The sequence below is a fragment of the Vanessa atalanta genome, chromosome 16, assembly GCF_905147765.1.
Source record: "Vanessa atalanta chromosome 16, ilVanAtal1.2, whole genome shotgun sequence".
Classification (NCBI taxonomy): Eukaryota; Metazoa; Arthropoda; class Insecta; order Lepidoptera; family Nymphalidae; genus Vanessa; species Vanessa atalanta.
In genome coordinates, this window is record NC_061886.1 from 2,620,857 (window position 1) to 2,638,876 (window position 18,020).

General features: G+C 31.0%; 1 protein-coding gene across 1 annotated transcript in view; it reads left to right on the plus strand.

The window, feature by feature from the left end:
• Nucleotides 1–503: 503 nt before the first annotated feature.
• The window catches only part of LOC125070103 (dorsal root ganglia homeobox protein), a 69,532-nt gene continuing 52,015 nt past the window's right edge, over nt 504–18,020 (plus strand). The window contains exons 1-3 of the mRNA XM_047679804.1: nt 504–639; nt 912–964; nt 16,509–16,626. Of these exons, the coding sequence (XP_047535760.1) occupies nt 504–639; nt 912–964; nt 16,509–16,626 (307 nt within the window). The remainder of the gene's footprint in view (nt 640–911; nt 965–16,508; nt 16,627–18,020) is intronic.

Below are 18,020 nucleotides of genomic sequence, written 5' to 3' on the forward strand. Positions count from 1 at the left end.
TTATATGAAAAGAAGTATTAAGTTAGCATTAAGAATACTTTTGTTTTACTAAAATTGTATTTAATTTTGGCTAAACGAAACTACTTTTTTTCTTTGAAAGACTTTATAATTTTTTATTTTTAATGTGATCAAAAAATTTTACTTTAATTTGTTTTAAATAAATATCTTCTATAATTGAAACATTATTAAATTTGATAAATATTAGCATCGACAGAAGTGGCGACCGTAATCTAACTTGAAAGAAAAGTTGACGTCAATTTGATTTATATTGAAGGAACGGATCGAGTAACATCAAAATTAAGTTTCAGAACTGATCAGAGAACAAGTACAAATTTGATTATCATCGCCGCGTCCCGCGCTGTAATCCGACCGGCCGGTCACTTAATTTATCTCGTTCGCATTCAGTCGCAATCTTTTTCGGTGTCCCGAGCACGTTAAAAGTATTTCCAAACGTATAAATAATTTACGAAACGAGGACATAAAGTTTGCTGAGCGACCCCCGCATGCAAATCGAGTTGAAAGAAAGAAGTGTCCGCGACCGCGTCGCCGTCTCGTTCCTCCGCTCGTCTTGTGCATGCACGGGAGAAAGAGAAAGAGAACTGTGTAGATTGACTTCGAAACAGGAGCGAGTGAGACGGAGTACGTAGTTGCGTTCCGCTAAGTGAATCAGTGCCCGCGTTCGCTATTAAATCAGGGCGCGGGAGCGGGGGTGGCGCGTGCTAAAATGCTCTTTACGGCGGGTGGGGTTATGTTTGGCGAGGGCGGTTTCTGAACGATTACTCGCAGTTCGGTATTCGCGGCGAGTGCGGTGTCGGTCGCCAGTCGCTCGTCTGGCGCGCGAGTGTTTGCGTGTTTCTGAACGCACGGTGATAATGTCAGCGCGGTGACCGCGCTTTCTCGTACGCGGTAAGGCGGGAAAAGTTCCCGCCCACAACGCAACAAAATATTTTCAGACGCTAATAAGGTAAATTGGATAAAGATAATTAATAAGTGATTTTTTTTTGTTCATAATAATATAATGTTCAAGAGTTATTTATATTTATTCTTACAAGATTTTTTTGACTTTAACTTTTTGTAAGTGTTGGTCTAATCTTACGACTGATGTTTGAATCAGTTCTATCTAATCGACCTCAAATTTCCATTAATTTTTAGGCTAACAGAATTTTATTCAGTTTTGTTATGAAAATCATGGAAAAACTTGTATTTAAGCATTTATATTTTATAAACTAAAAGATTTAAATTAAACTTAATTTTATTATTAAAAGCATATTTTATTTCTTAATATTGGCGAACTTATATTTAACAGTGATATTAATCGTTTTGTAACGTTTGGATTTTATAGGTAATATATTTTTTTATTATTAATATTTTTTTCGTAAGCTTAAGATACGAGATTTATTACGATATATTTAATCTGTATTCTTATTTAGTTTTTAAAACCAAAATGATAAATTTTCTTTTAATTATGACACTGATATTATTAAAAATGGTAGCACAATTTCGATCCTTATCTCTAATTGATTTATTTTTATTTAATAGTAAATTAACTTTTCCAATAGTTGGATTACAAACAATTTTAATAAGATGAAAAATAAAATTAATTATTTTATGAATATTTAATAAGTTCATTAAAACCTCTTTTCTTGTTTTAAAGTTACGTCGTTAATATTAAGTAGGTATAATATTATATGATATGTTTCTATAAAATAAAACGTTAATTATTTTAACCAATATTTCCTAATAATACAAAACGGATATTAAATAACCTTTTTAAATACTAAAAGTGACGCAGATGACGTTAGATTAAAGAGATATTATGTATAAAAAAGTAAACTACAATTGATTTCGAATTTAAATCAATATATTGTTTTAATGATATCACATTTTTTTTGCATTGAAAACAGATCTATGTATTGGCAAAGGCGAAGATTAAAAAGTCGGACACTAATAATAAAGTCTTGGTATAGGATCTTCATGGTACTATTTTTATTATAACATAAATTACATTACATTAATTCATTAGGAATACTAAAAATTGTAATCGATTAAACATTCTCTTCGTGGTCGCGTTTGTGCAATGTCTTTTGGTACCACCACTATCATATATTCCATCGCCAAACCGAAATATTTAGTATTGTTGTGTTTCGGTATAAAAGGTGAGTGAGCCAGAGTAATTACATAAGGGAAATAGAATCTTAGATCCTATGGTTGGTAGCGCATTTGCCTTTTAAGGAGTGGTTAATATTTCTTACGGCGAAATGTCTATGAGTGGTAGGCCATGTGATGGTTTGTGATCACTTACCATCATGTGGCCCATTTGTTCGTCTACCTAGCGATACTATAAAAAAAAACACAAAGTAAAAAGTAAAAAATCAGGATAAGTTACTTTAGCTAGTTATTCCCAAGTCTAGTCATTGCGTTTTCCGAGTCTTTACATTGACTGTCAATAAGCAAGTAAGTATAATCCACAGTATTTTGAATGTGAATTTAAAATAGATACATCGTACACGAGATGCCAAATATTATGAATATCGAACAAGCGGGATCAATCAGTCGCGTAATACAATAAAGGCCAATAAAAGGCCGCCAGCAATAAGCTCAATTACAGTGGACATATTGAAATGCAATTGCAGGCGCCCGACGCAATTATGACGGCGCTATGTGATGTACATACAGTCATACATAAATTAAATTGTTCTACACATATATATTCAAAAGATAAATTCCTTCAACGAGCTCAAGCGGAGTTACATAATTAAAACACCCGTGATAACGTTAAATTTACGACCATTAAATAATCTACCACCAGACATTAATACTTTGTATGACTGTAATCAGGTTTAAAGTATGAGTGAGCCAGTAATACAGGTGCAAGGAATTTAAGCATCGATTGATTTCCAGCCATAAATAATAATTAATTTATAGTTAGTTGCAGTATGTAGTTTAAGCGTCGAAGAAAAGTAACTACTGAGTCCTTTGTTGATTTTTCTCGGTAGACTCTACATTCGAATAGTAGAGACATCTCATAAGACATTCATTTGAAAATGCTTGTAAGAGTATGTTAGAATGAAGTGTATTATGTCAAAATTATAATCATCATCAAACAGTTTTTTTTTATAACAGATTTTGAGTAGAATTTATACTTTGAGAAGCAATGACCTTGAAGAAGGATAACACTCAGTGTGCTACTTCTTACAATGACAATGTCTTAATGTCAAAGGTAATACGATCATATGACGTGTTAACATGTCAGCCTTCCAGAAATCATGAAATATCTCATGTCAAATGTATCCTTTAGTATCTTAAATTCCTAATAGGTTTTTGTATACGCATAAATAAAAACGCTTCATAAACTTGATTACCTATGAAATAGTTCAATAGGATACTTATCTTTGAAAGACATTAATAAAATACATGAAAATCTAGTAAATATAATTTAATTTATCCCTACAAATATGTATGTACTCATATAAAATAAATTATAAAACAATATTTTTATTTAACATTAATATTTTACGAAAATAGTTACTTTAATTTTTATTCAATATATACTACAAACGGCCTTAGACAAGTCCTATTCGAATTGACATATTGGATTATAATTGCTGGCGCCCGTCGCAATAATGATATCTATTACGCAATATTAAGACGTCTTTGATATCGATCTACGGAGGCTCTACGAAAGTGCTACGAGGGATGTAAATTAGCTTAGAATAAAAAATGTGATCTGATAGTTACGTGGAATATTGAATGCTATATATGCATTTAAACTATCTTTACGAATTATAAAAAGAATTGTAATCAAATTAAATGAGTTTGATTTTCTACAATTCGTTTTAGAATTTAATATTAAACGATATTTAGCTAATTTTATATGTGGTCCATTAAATTATTGAAGCGGATCAGGCAATGGCTAAATAATTGAATTTCTCAAATTCAATTTAACAAATCGCTAGTGCCGAACATGTTTTAGTTAATACATTAGTAACTCAACTCAGCATAGCTGAGATTTGCACGAAATAATGAAATTTATAAACATTAAATTTAATAAAACTCAATAAGAAATAGTTGAAACATAATGAAGCAATTTCTGGTGATAGGGTTTGGTGCAAGCCTGGGTAGGTACCACCCACTCATCATATATTCTACCACCAAACAGCAGTACTTAGTAGTTGTGTTCCGGTTTAAATGGTAAGTGAGCAAGTGTAACCACAGGCACAAGGAACATAATAACTTAGTTCAAAATATTGGTGGCGTATTAGAGATCAAGAAATAATTAAAGTTTTTTTATAGCACCCTCATCTATAGGCGGCGGTGACCACTTACCATCATGTGGCCCATTTGCCTGTCCTATATGATAAACAAAAGTATTTTAGATATAATATAAAAAACAATAAAATATAATAAAATATAATAAAATATAAACTCACACCATTTTAGTTACTAGTATTAATTTTGCTTCAAATATTCAAAAGTGTATTTGTTATTAACATTAGTAACTCCAATACATCAACTTTTGAAGTAGGTAAACTTTGTTTGAGGAAGGTGAAAAGGCTTTGAAATTTAACTTTAACTCGATCCCACTAAACCTACTACCGGTGGAATTATGTGCACGCTTTGAAACTACCCCACGTATTATGAGCTTTTGTGAATAGTTAAGTAGTACAAATTGAGTTGTTTGTCCATCGCTCTTGAATTCCTTGCACTATGTATGATTCATATATCTAATATTTGTTTGAAAACATAATATCGTTTTAATATTGTTTTTCCTATTAATTATTATACTTAGCTTCACGATTCGTATTTGTATGTATGTTTATTTATTTTTTATCTTTATACATTCAATGATGTCTTTATATAAATATTTGTTCAAATTCTTATTATTAATATTTCATAATTTAGAAACAAAAGTTTTATACTAATGCCAGAGTATGCACGGATAAAATGATAAGTTGAAATATAGAAAAGATAGTTTATGTATGTATGTGTATCTCTAAGGAAAAAAAAAATTAAAATTATTGTATATGTAATGTTATCTCGAAGTTTTTTTTCTTTTAAGACTTACGTTTGATTATTGCACTAATTTGATATACAAAATCAAAATATACTTTATTCAAGTAGGCTTTTACAAGCACTTTTGAATCGTCATTTAACAAACTATTTAAAGTAAAGCTACTACCGGTTCGGAATGTAGATTCTACCGAGAAGAACCGGCAAGAAACTTAGTAGTTACTCTTCTTCAACATCTAAAAATACAGTCATGTTAGTTAAATACAATTATATATGTATGTTATGTCTCCTGCCTGGAAGTCAACAAGCATTAATTCCACGCTTTCTTATCATCTATATCTATACAGTTAATGAGTCAATTAAACAACAAAAATATTAACTTTAACTACTATTATTGAATTTACTATAAACTAAGATACACTAAACAGGTCACCAGAACATAAGATTGTTTGGACCAAAAAAGTGGGAGACGTGAACCGTTTTTTAGTTTCTTATTATTTAAAGAATCCGTGTTGTATCTATTACAGAAATACCGTTATATATTTGATCATTAATAGATTATCATGATATAATAATCTAATATTATTCAAGACTAGCAGTTCGAAGTTGAAATTATGTAATCGGGTTGACTCGGTTTCAGAACAGCATCCCGATACTTTGGTATTAAGTTTGTGACAAATCATGTTGTAAACTTTGAATCTTACTTACATTGTATAATTTAAAGGTACGTTTCCATTGAAATAGAATTTGTATCTTAGCAAATTTTTGCGATTCTTTAATCTGTCTAAGAATTACTTTATTCCACATATAATGAAAATTATTATAAGATATATATTTTTTACAAATCTCCTACTGCTGGGCTAAAGGCCTCCTCTCCCTTTGAGGAGAAGGCTTGGAGCATATTCCACCACGCTGCTCCAATGCGGGTTGGTGGGAAACACATGTGACAGAATTTCGTTGAAATTAGACACATGCAGGTTTCCTCACGATGTTTTCCTTCACCGCCGAGCAACACATAAAAAATCAGTGGTGCCTGCCTGGGTTTGAGCCCAAAATCATCGGTTAAGATGTATGGGTTCTAACCACTGGGCCATCTCGGCTCTACAAATATACTAATATATAATAGACTGTAGTAAATATATCCAGATCAAAATTTAGATACACAATACAATAATCATTCCTCACGTATATACTTAAATATTAAATACCGATATTCTATTCTATGTTAATTCTCTACATTTTTAAACACTCGAACTCATATGAGAACTTATTTCCAAATATAATTCAATTTGTCTTATTAATAGTCTAATTATTTAAATCATGCATATATCAAGACATAATTTAATATGTTATCAACTAAGTAGCATTTAGTATTGATAAGAAGCTTTCGTTATATTCCTTCCTTTGTCAGTGTTGTAATATTTAGTGGTATTTTGCCTAAAATGGCAATAGCTCTTAAGACAACACTGTAATTTTTAAGTTTGTGATACTCTTAGTCTGGCTTTAGATGTCTTTTGACATAATTTCTTATTTGTTATAGTCGTTCAAATATAATAAAATAAGAAGGCAAAGTCGTTATTATTATTTTTGTTATAATATTTATTTTATTAAGACGACCTTCGTGGTCGAGTAGTGTGTACACCGGTTTTCATGGGTACGCTACTCTGAGGTCCCGGGTTCGATTCCCGGCCGAGTCGATGTAGAAAAATGCCATTAATTTTCTATGTTGTCTTGGGTCTGGGTATTTGTGGTACCGTCGTTACTTCTGATTTTCCATAACACAAGTGCTTTAGCTACTTACATTGGGATCAGAGTAATGTATGTGATGTTGTCCAATATTTATATTTATTTATTTATTTTTAATTAAGTCTTTGTTTCTAAGTATGTTTTGCATTTTTTTTTTTACACTTTGGTTTTGTTTAATTTTTTTTTTTTTATGTTATTTTTTGTACGTACTTATATTATATTTTTTATATAATATAAGTACGTACAAAAATTTTTTATATTTTGTTTCTTGTCTTCAATGTTTGTCAAATATCTATGTCCCAAATAAAGATTTACTTACTTACTTACTTATTTATGTTTGAATATAAATTCTAAATGAATATAAATCTTTATCTGTCGAGTTTCCCCAAATAATACACATCATAGGGAAATGTCAAACGATAAGCAACTTTTTACTTGGTGGATGGGATTTGTGCAAATTTATCTGTTTTAATCAGCAATACCTATTATTTAAGTGCTCTGGATTTAATAGCGAGGGAGTCAGTTTAACTACTGGCACGAGGGACAGTTGCCAAGTTTGGTGGCACATTAATATGTTAATGTGGGCGGTGACCACTTACCAACAAGTGACCCTAGACTGCCATCCGATTTTCTGTAAAAAATATACTACGAGGTTTTTAAGATGCTTCCTTTATATATTATTTTAGATAAATTAAGTATAAGATCAGATAATTGAAACAGATATTAATAAGATTTGATACCGAGAGTATTATCCAACTGGACTGTCTTTAGGGATAGTCAAAGAGTAGTGCCATTTGTAAATTCAGCATTAACTGTGAGCAAATTTTGTTTAAAGTTACAATGATTTATATATATAGAAATATCTTCTTAAAAATATTGTCATAGATTTTATAATAAAACTAATTATTTGTAAAAAACAAACAGGTCATTCATAAATACCGAATAATAAGAGCCGAGATGGCCATCTTAACCAATGATTACGTGTTCAAATCCAGACACCACTGAATTTTCATGTGCTTAATTTGTGTTTAAATCATCTATTACTCGACGGTGAAGGAAAACATCATGAGGAAATCTGCATGTGTCTAATTTCAACGATATTCTGCCAACCCGCATTGGAGCAGCGTGGTGGAATATGCTCCAAACCTTCTCCTCAAAGGGAGAGGAGGCCTTTATCCCAGCAGTGGGACGTTTACGGGCTGCTAATGCAATGTATTCATAAATACGACCATCTCAACATACGAGCTTCGTCTTAAAAAAGTTTTAAAAGTATTCTTTACGTTAGCCCTAGAAAAAAGTCCACAGATATCATAATCGTAATAAAAGAGCACAATGTCATCCGAGCACAAAGCGATCTTTATTCAATAAAACGACAATTGCGTCGCGACGCTGCGTCCGCATTATAATTGATTGTAATTGCTTTGAGTACGATCTAGTACCTACATAGGTTTCATCGATATGATGTGAAATATTTACGATTAAAACATAAATTTAGTTCTTTGTTACCTTTTTTTAACTAATCCTATTGACGTAACAGCTTAGCTTAGTTGCTCATTGATTTTCATACGAAAATTCTTACAGTCGCCACAGTTTTGATAAAATATTTATTTATTTTGTCGGTACTTTTTTTTTTATTGAAACACGATATGGTTAGAAAGAGTGTCACTTGTTAGATGACATCCGACAGAAAAGTATGAAAGAAGAAGACATGCCGCTCCGACTCCAAGTAAAATTGGTAAAAGGGCAGGAGGATGATGATCGTGTACAACTTTAATGCTACGTTATGTTTCCTGTTTATTTATTGTATAATAATAATATATATCAATAAATTATTGTTATCATTCGAAATGAAAATTCTTAGAAAAATAGTACGTAGTATTCCAAATAATTACTATAATTTAGTTAACATATATGTATAAACTTATAACTTCAAACAAGTTCGTTTCCTTAAGGGAAACATTGTAGCATTTCGATTGTACAATTCAGCTCTAATAGTATTAATGGATAATGTCAAAAAATACGAACAGATCAAAAGGAATTCCCAGCATATCGTCCTATAAACCGATTAGAGGCCACAGAGACCCGTTTACGCAAATTGTGACTGACAGCTACACCCAGGGCTAACACTCATTTTTTTATTAAATTTTAATCCACTTCTACCAACCGCGTTACAGTATCAACGAAAAACAAGCAGCAATCAAAAGTATTAATGAAAATATTGTGTTGTATTTTTAACCTTATCTTAAAATTAATATTAATTACGTTAAATCTTATTTGTTTCATTCGTTTTAAATTATTATTTTTGGAACATCAGAATCCTAATTACAAATTACCTTACCATATAAAAAGGTTAGGACTTCATTCATTCCCCATTAGAAAAAAATCACTGAGACTAAAAAAAAATTGGCTAGATTTGGTGGTCCTTACTCTTTTAAGAATTTATTCTTCTTTGACAAATTAGTTTTTCATCTGATTGTATGAAATTGAATGGAATGAAACAAATTATCCAGCAAATATTATGCTCCGATTGGATATATTTTTTAATCTGTCGGCTGGATAATTATTATAGTCTGTTTAATTTTTTATCTGAACGGATCCGATTGTCGCGCCCCGATAGAATCATTGTCCGTTATTAATAGTTAATTTAAACTGTTCAATTGATCTCCATTACACTTTATAAAACTCCGATATTAAATGAACGAGCTGTAGAGGCACTGTGATTAAATATTATTGATTGTTTTGTTCGATACCAAGCGGGTTGAATCGTAAAATAATTTGTTTCAATTGGATTGAATGAATTTATACGTCATTCGTTCGATCTGCATTTAAATTAGGTATGTCATATATTATTACACCTTCGTTTTTCCCGCTAAATTAAATTTATGTCATAATTTTACAAAATATACATATATAAACATAAAAAAATTAACCGTATTATTGTTTTTTTTTTACAATATTTCTTTTTGATGGTTTTTATCCTGAAATGTATATTCATTATTTTTTTTTATTTGAAAGTCTCAAGACAACAGTGAAATTAAAAGCGTAACTGCCAGTTTTAAATCTATGGTGATCATGGTTTAATTAAAAAAATCCTTTATGTAACAATATTTAAAAATCGAACGAATAATATTTAAATATATCTTGCCAGCATTCGTTGATCAAATACCGGGTTCAATCTCAATAACGAACGCAAACACAATTTACGGCGAAATTACATTTTGTATCGTTTAATTTCAATTCGACTTCGATGAATCAATTGGATTAATTCGTATCAAATCGGATAATTATGCAGTGGCTTTCATGTTGTACTTAGTTTTAATTGGATTCGTTTTTATAATTTAAATCGGTAAAGCTTCCATTTTCAAATTTATTTACAATCATGCAGATGTTTATTGTATTTTTCTTTAACTTGTCAAGGATTAGCGAACATTTATTGTTGATGTGACTAGCTTATACTAGTACAATATACGAAGTATGAATTCTAAGTAGGGACAAAAATCAGTAGCTGTTCGGTGCTACAAATTGCTGGTATTTCACTCACTAACTTCGAAAAGTACTTAAGGCGTATGGCATACACGCATGATCTCTTACAAAAGTATAGAGATAGAAAACTCTCTGGCGAACTTAGCTAGGATAGGCTGCCGTGGTCAATACTGCGAGGACGATTATAAGAAAACTTTTTTATGTTTTTGGTAAACTGACTACCCAGTGGGAAGTAGTCACCGTCCATGCACATAGGCGTTGAAAAAATATTAACCATGCTTGACATCTCAGCAATACACCACCAACCATTGCAGCTAAGATGTTATGTCCCTTGTGCTTGTTTGTACACTGGCTCACTCACCGTTCGAACTGGAACACAACAATACTAAGTATTGTAAGTAAAAAATCCTATGTTTACCAACAACGTTGGTAATTTTACACAACCATTCACTAAATAAAAAACAAACACTTTTTTAAATTATTCATTTCGAATTACTAACCTGATTCTGTAAACACACAATTAATGTTCTAGAAATTAAAAAAAATAATTAGTCCAATTAGAATAACATTAAAACCTTTTTTCGTACATGCAATTATTTTTTAAAGATTAAAATCAGTTCTCACACGGAACACACCGGCAATATTCAAAAGACCCTTTGACATAGCACTCAAGTGTCGTACCGGTGTCGATAGTCTCGCCTCAGAATAAAATTTAAAAAAGGAATGCTAGAAAAACGAAAAGTTTTCCTTTTGAAATTCATAATAATGTATGACAAACTTTAGATTTAATATTCATTATATTGTTAATGAAATAAGTAGCTGAATGAGTGTGATGCCTATCTCGTTTTGGTCGAGAATCGCGTGAGAACCTTTTATATTTCTATCTTAAAATATCAATGAATGGTTAATCAAGATTAAATCGACGTATGTTCTTTTTAAATAGCTAAGGATCTTAAATAGCCTTTAAGATAGTAAAAAATCTTTGACAATGTGATTTTTAATAATACTAGCCCGTAATCTTTGAAATTAATTTTGCATAGCATATGATGGTCTTCGTAAAGGTCATTCTTAAGCGAGACTAGCTATATGCGTAGGACCAGTGGCGTAGCTATCGTAGGGCCAGGCGGTGCAGTGCACTAGGGCCCCGAAGCTTAGGGGGCCCTCTAACTTAAGCTTTGAATAGAGATGATGTATGGATTTAGCCTACTAATGATAAGTTCAACTCGCTGTATCCTGTATCCTATTCTTATTCCTAGTTATAATTTTGAAGCGCAATATAAAGTTAAAGATGGAGTGGAAAGGGGGTGGGGCTGAGGGCCCGATGTTTTTCTATGCACCGGGGCCCTTGCCCACCTAGCTACGCCACTGCGTAGGACATATTATATATATCGAAGGGGTTAGGCATCAACTCATTATCAGACATGATGATATCCGAACTGTAAGTCTTGGTTCACGTCCGTAATATATCTCCTTTCGATGTTCCATCAATTATCTCACTTTTGGCTGTCGCGTTGCCTCTACCTCGTACTGACGTTGCCTAAAAAATAAACAAATCCTAATCATACTTTTTGATGCTTCAACATAGATATAGTTCAAATGTGTTCGAAATCGAATGATGAAAATATATTTATTATTATTGTACATGAAATCAATAGTTGTAAAAAATTATATTTAAAAAGAAAGTTATAACCCGTTGAGTTTCTTCCACCGATTTTTATCAGGTATTTTTTATCGAGGTATTCATTTCTGAACCGGTTGTAGATTTTTGACTATCAATAAGCAAGCGTAACATTATAGAATAAAAAAAATTTAGACGCAAATCAAAGGTTTACTTTCTTTCCGAGGTACGATAATATAACCACGAATACTGACAACATTTTGAATATAGAATTCCAAAACTTTTTAATGTGTAGAATTTGATGATAAAGCATGGAGCTAATACTTGTTGACTTCCAGGTAGGGTATATTATATACATATACAATTGTATTAATCTAATTAACTTTGTACATTAAATATTGAAAAAGAATAACTACTCAGTTTTTTACATCCTACGTCATACTACTTTTGTATATATAGTTTTGTAAATAGACAGATTCAAAACTGCTTTTAAAATCCTACTTGAATAAAGTATATTTTGATGTTGATTTAAGCAACGAACTTACTAGCACCAGCTTTACAAGCCACTCGACCAACAGCTATACATATTATTATAATTACGTAAAGGAATTTTGATTAATCTCTACCACATTTAACGTGGTCGTAATTTGTACAGTAATCATTGAACATTCACATTCAGACTTTTGTTAAACGTAAAATATGGATAAATTATAATATGAATTAAGCAAAGTTTGTAATTATCGGTTAAAACTTATTGACGAGATATAAGCAAAAATTACAGTGCGTTGGTTGTTATGGTATAGTACTTAAACCTTTTAGCAAATATATAAAATTAATCAAATACCAATCTATGAATGTTCTCAAGCACCCAAACCTGTAATAAAAATAATCATAGCAAATTTCATTGACGTAACAAAATGCAATTGACCCCCCCCCCCTCTTGTCAAGGTTGGTGCAGCAGATACGGATGCTGCGGTGGGTGTAATGCGGTAATGACACAATAATATAAATAGGATTAGTGGTTTGGGCCCCACGCGCGTAGACAGGACGAGCCAATACACTCCAGCACAGTGTTCTGTATATTGAAATGTGTGGACAAAAATGTAGACTTCAAATTTTATCACAATGTTTTAAGTAATTATATTTTTTTTAATCAGTGTAACTAACTAACAGGAACCTGCCTATATAACATAAATATATATACTTGTAGTACAAAAACTTACCATATGGAACTGCTTTGTTTAGTAGTTTCCTTATAATATTGCAATTTGCTCATGAACTTCTTCCTGTTGGATTGCCATCCCATTGTATTGTGAGCGTTATAGAATAGAGAGTGCAGCACACCCTTATGTACTGTTATATCTTAAGCACAGTTTAAGTTTTCTATTAATCTTTGCCGTGGTTTATTTTTTATGTTTTAAATTACATAATATGTAAGCCCACGACATAAAATGAAACCTCAGATATATTAAATTAGTCTAATTCCACATAGTACGTCAATGTGAATAAATTTACAGAATCTAAAATAAATTTATTACGCATAAATTAATTGAACATGAAAAATGTAAGTTACCTTGGATTAATCAAATTCCCGCCGTCAAGGTTGGAGCAAAACACGTGTGTTCCAAGTAGTAACAAGTCGATAATACGGATAGGATAAGAGGATTAAACCCCACGCTTGTAGACAGGACGAACCAATACAAGACCCGACAATGTTGTGCTGATAGTTTGAAAATAAAAATATAGCTTAAATGAATACCCTACTTACGTGTAATACACATTTATGTAAATCTAAAATTAACGATTTGTCGATTAATGTTATTTTGAAATAAGAATCATTTGCTGCTTTTAATCTTTTTTTTTTGTAATATTTATAATTTAAATAAGTAGTGATAATTTAGTAAATATTCAGTAATTCTGTAAGTATTGTGATACGATGGCAATATGTGTTCAATGGAAATATATTCTAAGACAAAACTTAATTTAACCGTATAATAAATACATATAAAATATTTTGTTTAAAAAAAACCAAAGTCACCACAGTGCGCTGACGTCATAAGCGGCGTCGAATGCGCCCGCGCATCGCTTAGTCGATTCATTGCTCCATTAATGTCATTTATATAAACGACTCGCCGCGAATTCGCACGTGGGTCACTAGTAATGTGAACAATTGAATTTCATTGTCATATTCCTTTCGCAAATAAAGTTATATTACTAAGTACGTGTAGAAAACTATTAAAGATGAATAAGATCGGAAGTAAAAATATACGGGAAATATATGTAACAATTGCGAAAAAGAAGGAATACATTTTTACTGTTTATTGTGTTAAAAGGACGCGTTCACATATTATTTTTTATTTATTGATAGTTATATAACTTTACAAAGAATTTTTTTTTTTATTTGAATTGGGTAGATGGATTGTTAAATGGGCCTTATCATTATCACTGCCTTTAGACATTGACATCGTAAGAAATATTAACCATTCTTTATCGCCTTAAATATCGCTAATGCGCCACCAACCTTAGGAGCTAAGAAGTTATATCCCTTGTGCCTCTGTTGTTACACTGGCACACACAGCCCGCAACCAGAACAAATCAAAACTAAGTATTGTTGTTTAGAGGTAGAACATACGAGTAGGTAACTACCTACCTACTTTATTAAATATGTATCATCTACTAAATCATTTACTACAAATTAAAAAATATTTTTAACATACATCGTATACGATATGTAACTTTATTAACCGGCAAGGAGTTGCTTTTAAAAATTCGGTTAATACATTTTTCTAATATTTTATAAAATGTAAAAATATATTTATAATTTATAGTACTTATAGCATGATTACATTAAAAATAGCAGACCTAGCTATCCTAATATTGAAAGACATTACTAAATATGTTTTTCATTACAAACAAATTATAGTTTCCAGACTTATTTAGAGTTTCCTACGATTTCGTGCTTAAATAAATTTGTATAAATTACTACGTAGCAATTGCGTAAAAAAATATATAACTTTTTTGCGCGGTCTGCTAGCGGACGCGGTCCATCACTACTATTGCAATAAAGGACACGACACACATAAATCAATTAATTTCGATCAGCAAATTGCTTTGGTGCATCGCAGTGAACGATGTTACGGACTTGCAGTATTATATGTATGTATATTGCTTCTATATTATAACATAATTCGTTTCATCGACTTTATTTTATGTCAGGATGAAATTCTTTAAAATAAATGGAGATAGTTTTGCATTTGCTCGTTTTTCATTACAAAATTACAAAAATGCTTTTACAATCACTTTTGAAACGTCCCTTTACAATATTAGTTAAGTCAAAATCGTTTCGTTCGGAATGTTTATTCAATTAAATAATCAAATAAAAAATCAACATGTATATATATTTTTTTATCTATCACTTAAAATCGTTTTGTGTTCAATTATCCGATACTACAGAAGCGCCTCCCATTTTGGTTACGGTTTTGTAAGGTAGAAATACAAAATAAATATGATACCAAAAAGAATTAGTTATTTTTTTATGTAATAATATTTTGACAACTGAACTGCGAAGCACAGCCATTTATATAATAAAACCTTCTTAAAAACGCCCTACATATCCTATTTAAGTTTTATGTACACAATTATATTAGTTTAATAGAGCGCATTTCAAAACACTTCATCATTTATAGATTAATTTTAAAGAGATATTTTACTAAAATCACAACGTTTACTATTTCAGAAAAATATTATTCATTTAGAATTCTAATCACGATATATTTCTTAGACGACCGCATTACAAATTGAAACGATTTTTTCATTTATCAACATGATCGCCGTCCGTAGCATTCATCCAACTTAATATTCAATCAAACTATGTAACTAAGAGGAAATTATCTGATATTGGGGTTCGGAGCGGATACAATCGCGCTATTATTGAAATGATAGGCGATTCTATGCACGATACCGAACACCTTTGATTGCAGCGCCTTGTTATTATTGGTGTATGTCGGTTTGTTTGCAGTGATGCTAATGTGGGTAGTTAGATCGGAGCGCTAAGAGCATTGATATTTATACGTGATCAGAATTTCGAACGATGTTTGCAATGTTTCATATTAAATATGTATATGGAATATGTTTGGGAGGTAATTTATTAAATATGCTTTGGTAATAATTGTAGCGTGACGTCATCAGTATTATACGACCGAGAAGGGTATCACGTACCACGAGAGTTAAATCTAAAGAAGGTGTTTGTGTTTGTGCAATTATATAAATATCATCCGAAATTGTAAATTGTTAGGAACTTGATATTTAATACTTATGATACACGGTATAATAAAAATAAGAATATAACAGAATAATTTCATTAATTGAATATATGATATTTAAAATGTTTAAATGCGTTTTTAATTTATAAAACAATTTAATGTTATATACTAGCCACCGGTTTTTTTTATTTAAGTATACAAGGATTTGTACTTAATTTTGTCCAAAAATTGAAATTTAAATATACCTTAATTTAAGATATTAAAGGCTTGGATTCTTGCCACCATTCCACGTGGTTATCATTTCTACAATATTTCTGTTGTATAACGAATATATACATACTTATTTCCTTATTAAAATTAAATATAATGTTCCATCTATTTCTATCCAGCTGGCGAGCGGCGGGGCTGCTGGTCGTGGATTATTCTGCTACCACTGCCCGCCGAGCCTGCCGCCGCACCAGCATCGCCTGCCTACACTGGAGTACCCGTTCACTGCTTCCCATCCTTGTAAGTAACATTTTTAAACCTATATAATTCATAATTACAATCTCAAACACGTGCCACACATTTTTTTTTAAACGGTTACGGTTATAGTCTGCGGCTAAGTATAAAATTAAAGATTGAGTTGTCAGTTTGTATTCCATTTTTTATTTTTACTAAACTTTATTCATACATCATAAATGATAATATATATTACAACAATATCACCAAAAGTATGATACAATTAATGATCCAAGTATTTTTTTTCAGTCCATTATGTATATTTGTTTCTATAAATAAAACTATTTATTCTGTAGAGAGATGAATAATCTAATATTCAATTAATAACATAATTTGGCAGAATAAACAAAAAGTCTCCCGTTTAATAAGTAGTTTAAAATAAAATTAATATGTTTAAAAATTAACCATGCGTTCATTTGTCATATTATAATAAAATTCCGATAATGTTACCGGGCAATAAAATACATTTAAAGAACGGCTCTTGATGTCTCGTGATACGTTAATATATTATTTACTTAACTGTTACACACGATCCTAGCACATTTGCTCGCCCTAGATTTGCTCTTAGCACGCTCATTATGAGCCAAGTAACGCTAATAATATATTAAATGCAATAGAACTAAATAAACATTTATATTTCTTTAACAGCATTTCTTTGAATAAGGTGGCAACATTTCTTTAATAAAATAAGTTTTATGTATAAATAACTGCTTCTCCTGATTTTGTACGAAACATTTGATATAAGGATTGTATATATGTCCTCAACGCAACGCCACCTCACGGATGAAATCTAAATCATCTAGGGATTCAAACACAGGCAAAAACATTCATCAAAATCTATGCAGTCGCTTAGTAGGATTTCAGTGACATACAAACGCAAGAAAATTATATATAAAGGTATATTAACAAGTATACCATGAATGAGATATCCGAAGCCGAAGTTGTTGAACTTTTTCGAGGCTCAGTTTTTCTTGGTTGTGTCTTAGATCTCGCTTTCACCGGTGCCCCAGCGGGGCTCACGAAAAAATGTTAAAAATATACACAAAATCATAATCTTATTTAATTTAATAAACTTTATTCAAAAAGGTTCTTATAAACACTTGAATCGTCTTTGTGAAATAAAACTAAACGTGAAGCTAAAGCAGTTTCAGAATGTACCAACAAGAAAATCAGCTGTTAATAACAGTATTCATTATTCATTAAATCAACTAATACAAACTTCTATTTTTTTATTATACAAAATTGTATGGAATAATATAATAAACTTTAAAATGAACAACTGTCAAAATATTCGCGGCATTACATTACAGATACGTAAAGTCATACAGACTTAGAATAAGTCTGTAAATTCGTTCCTACACATACAAGTAAAGTAGTAACTGCATACCGTAATTGCATAG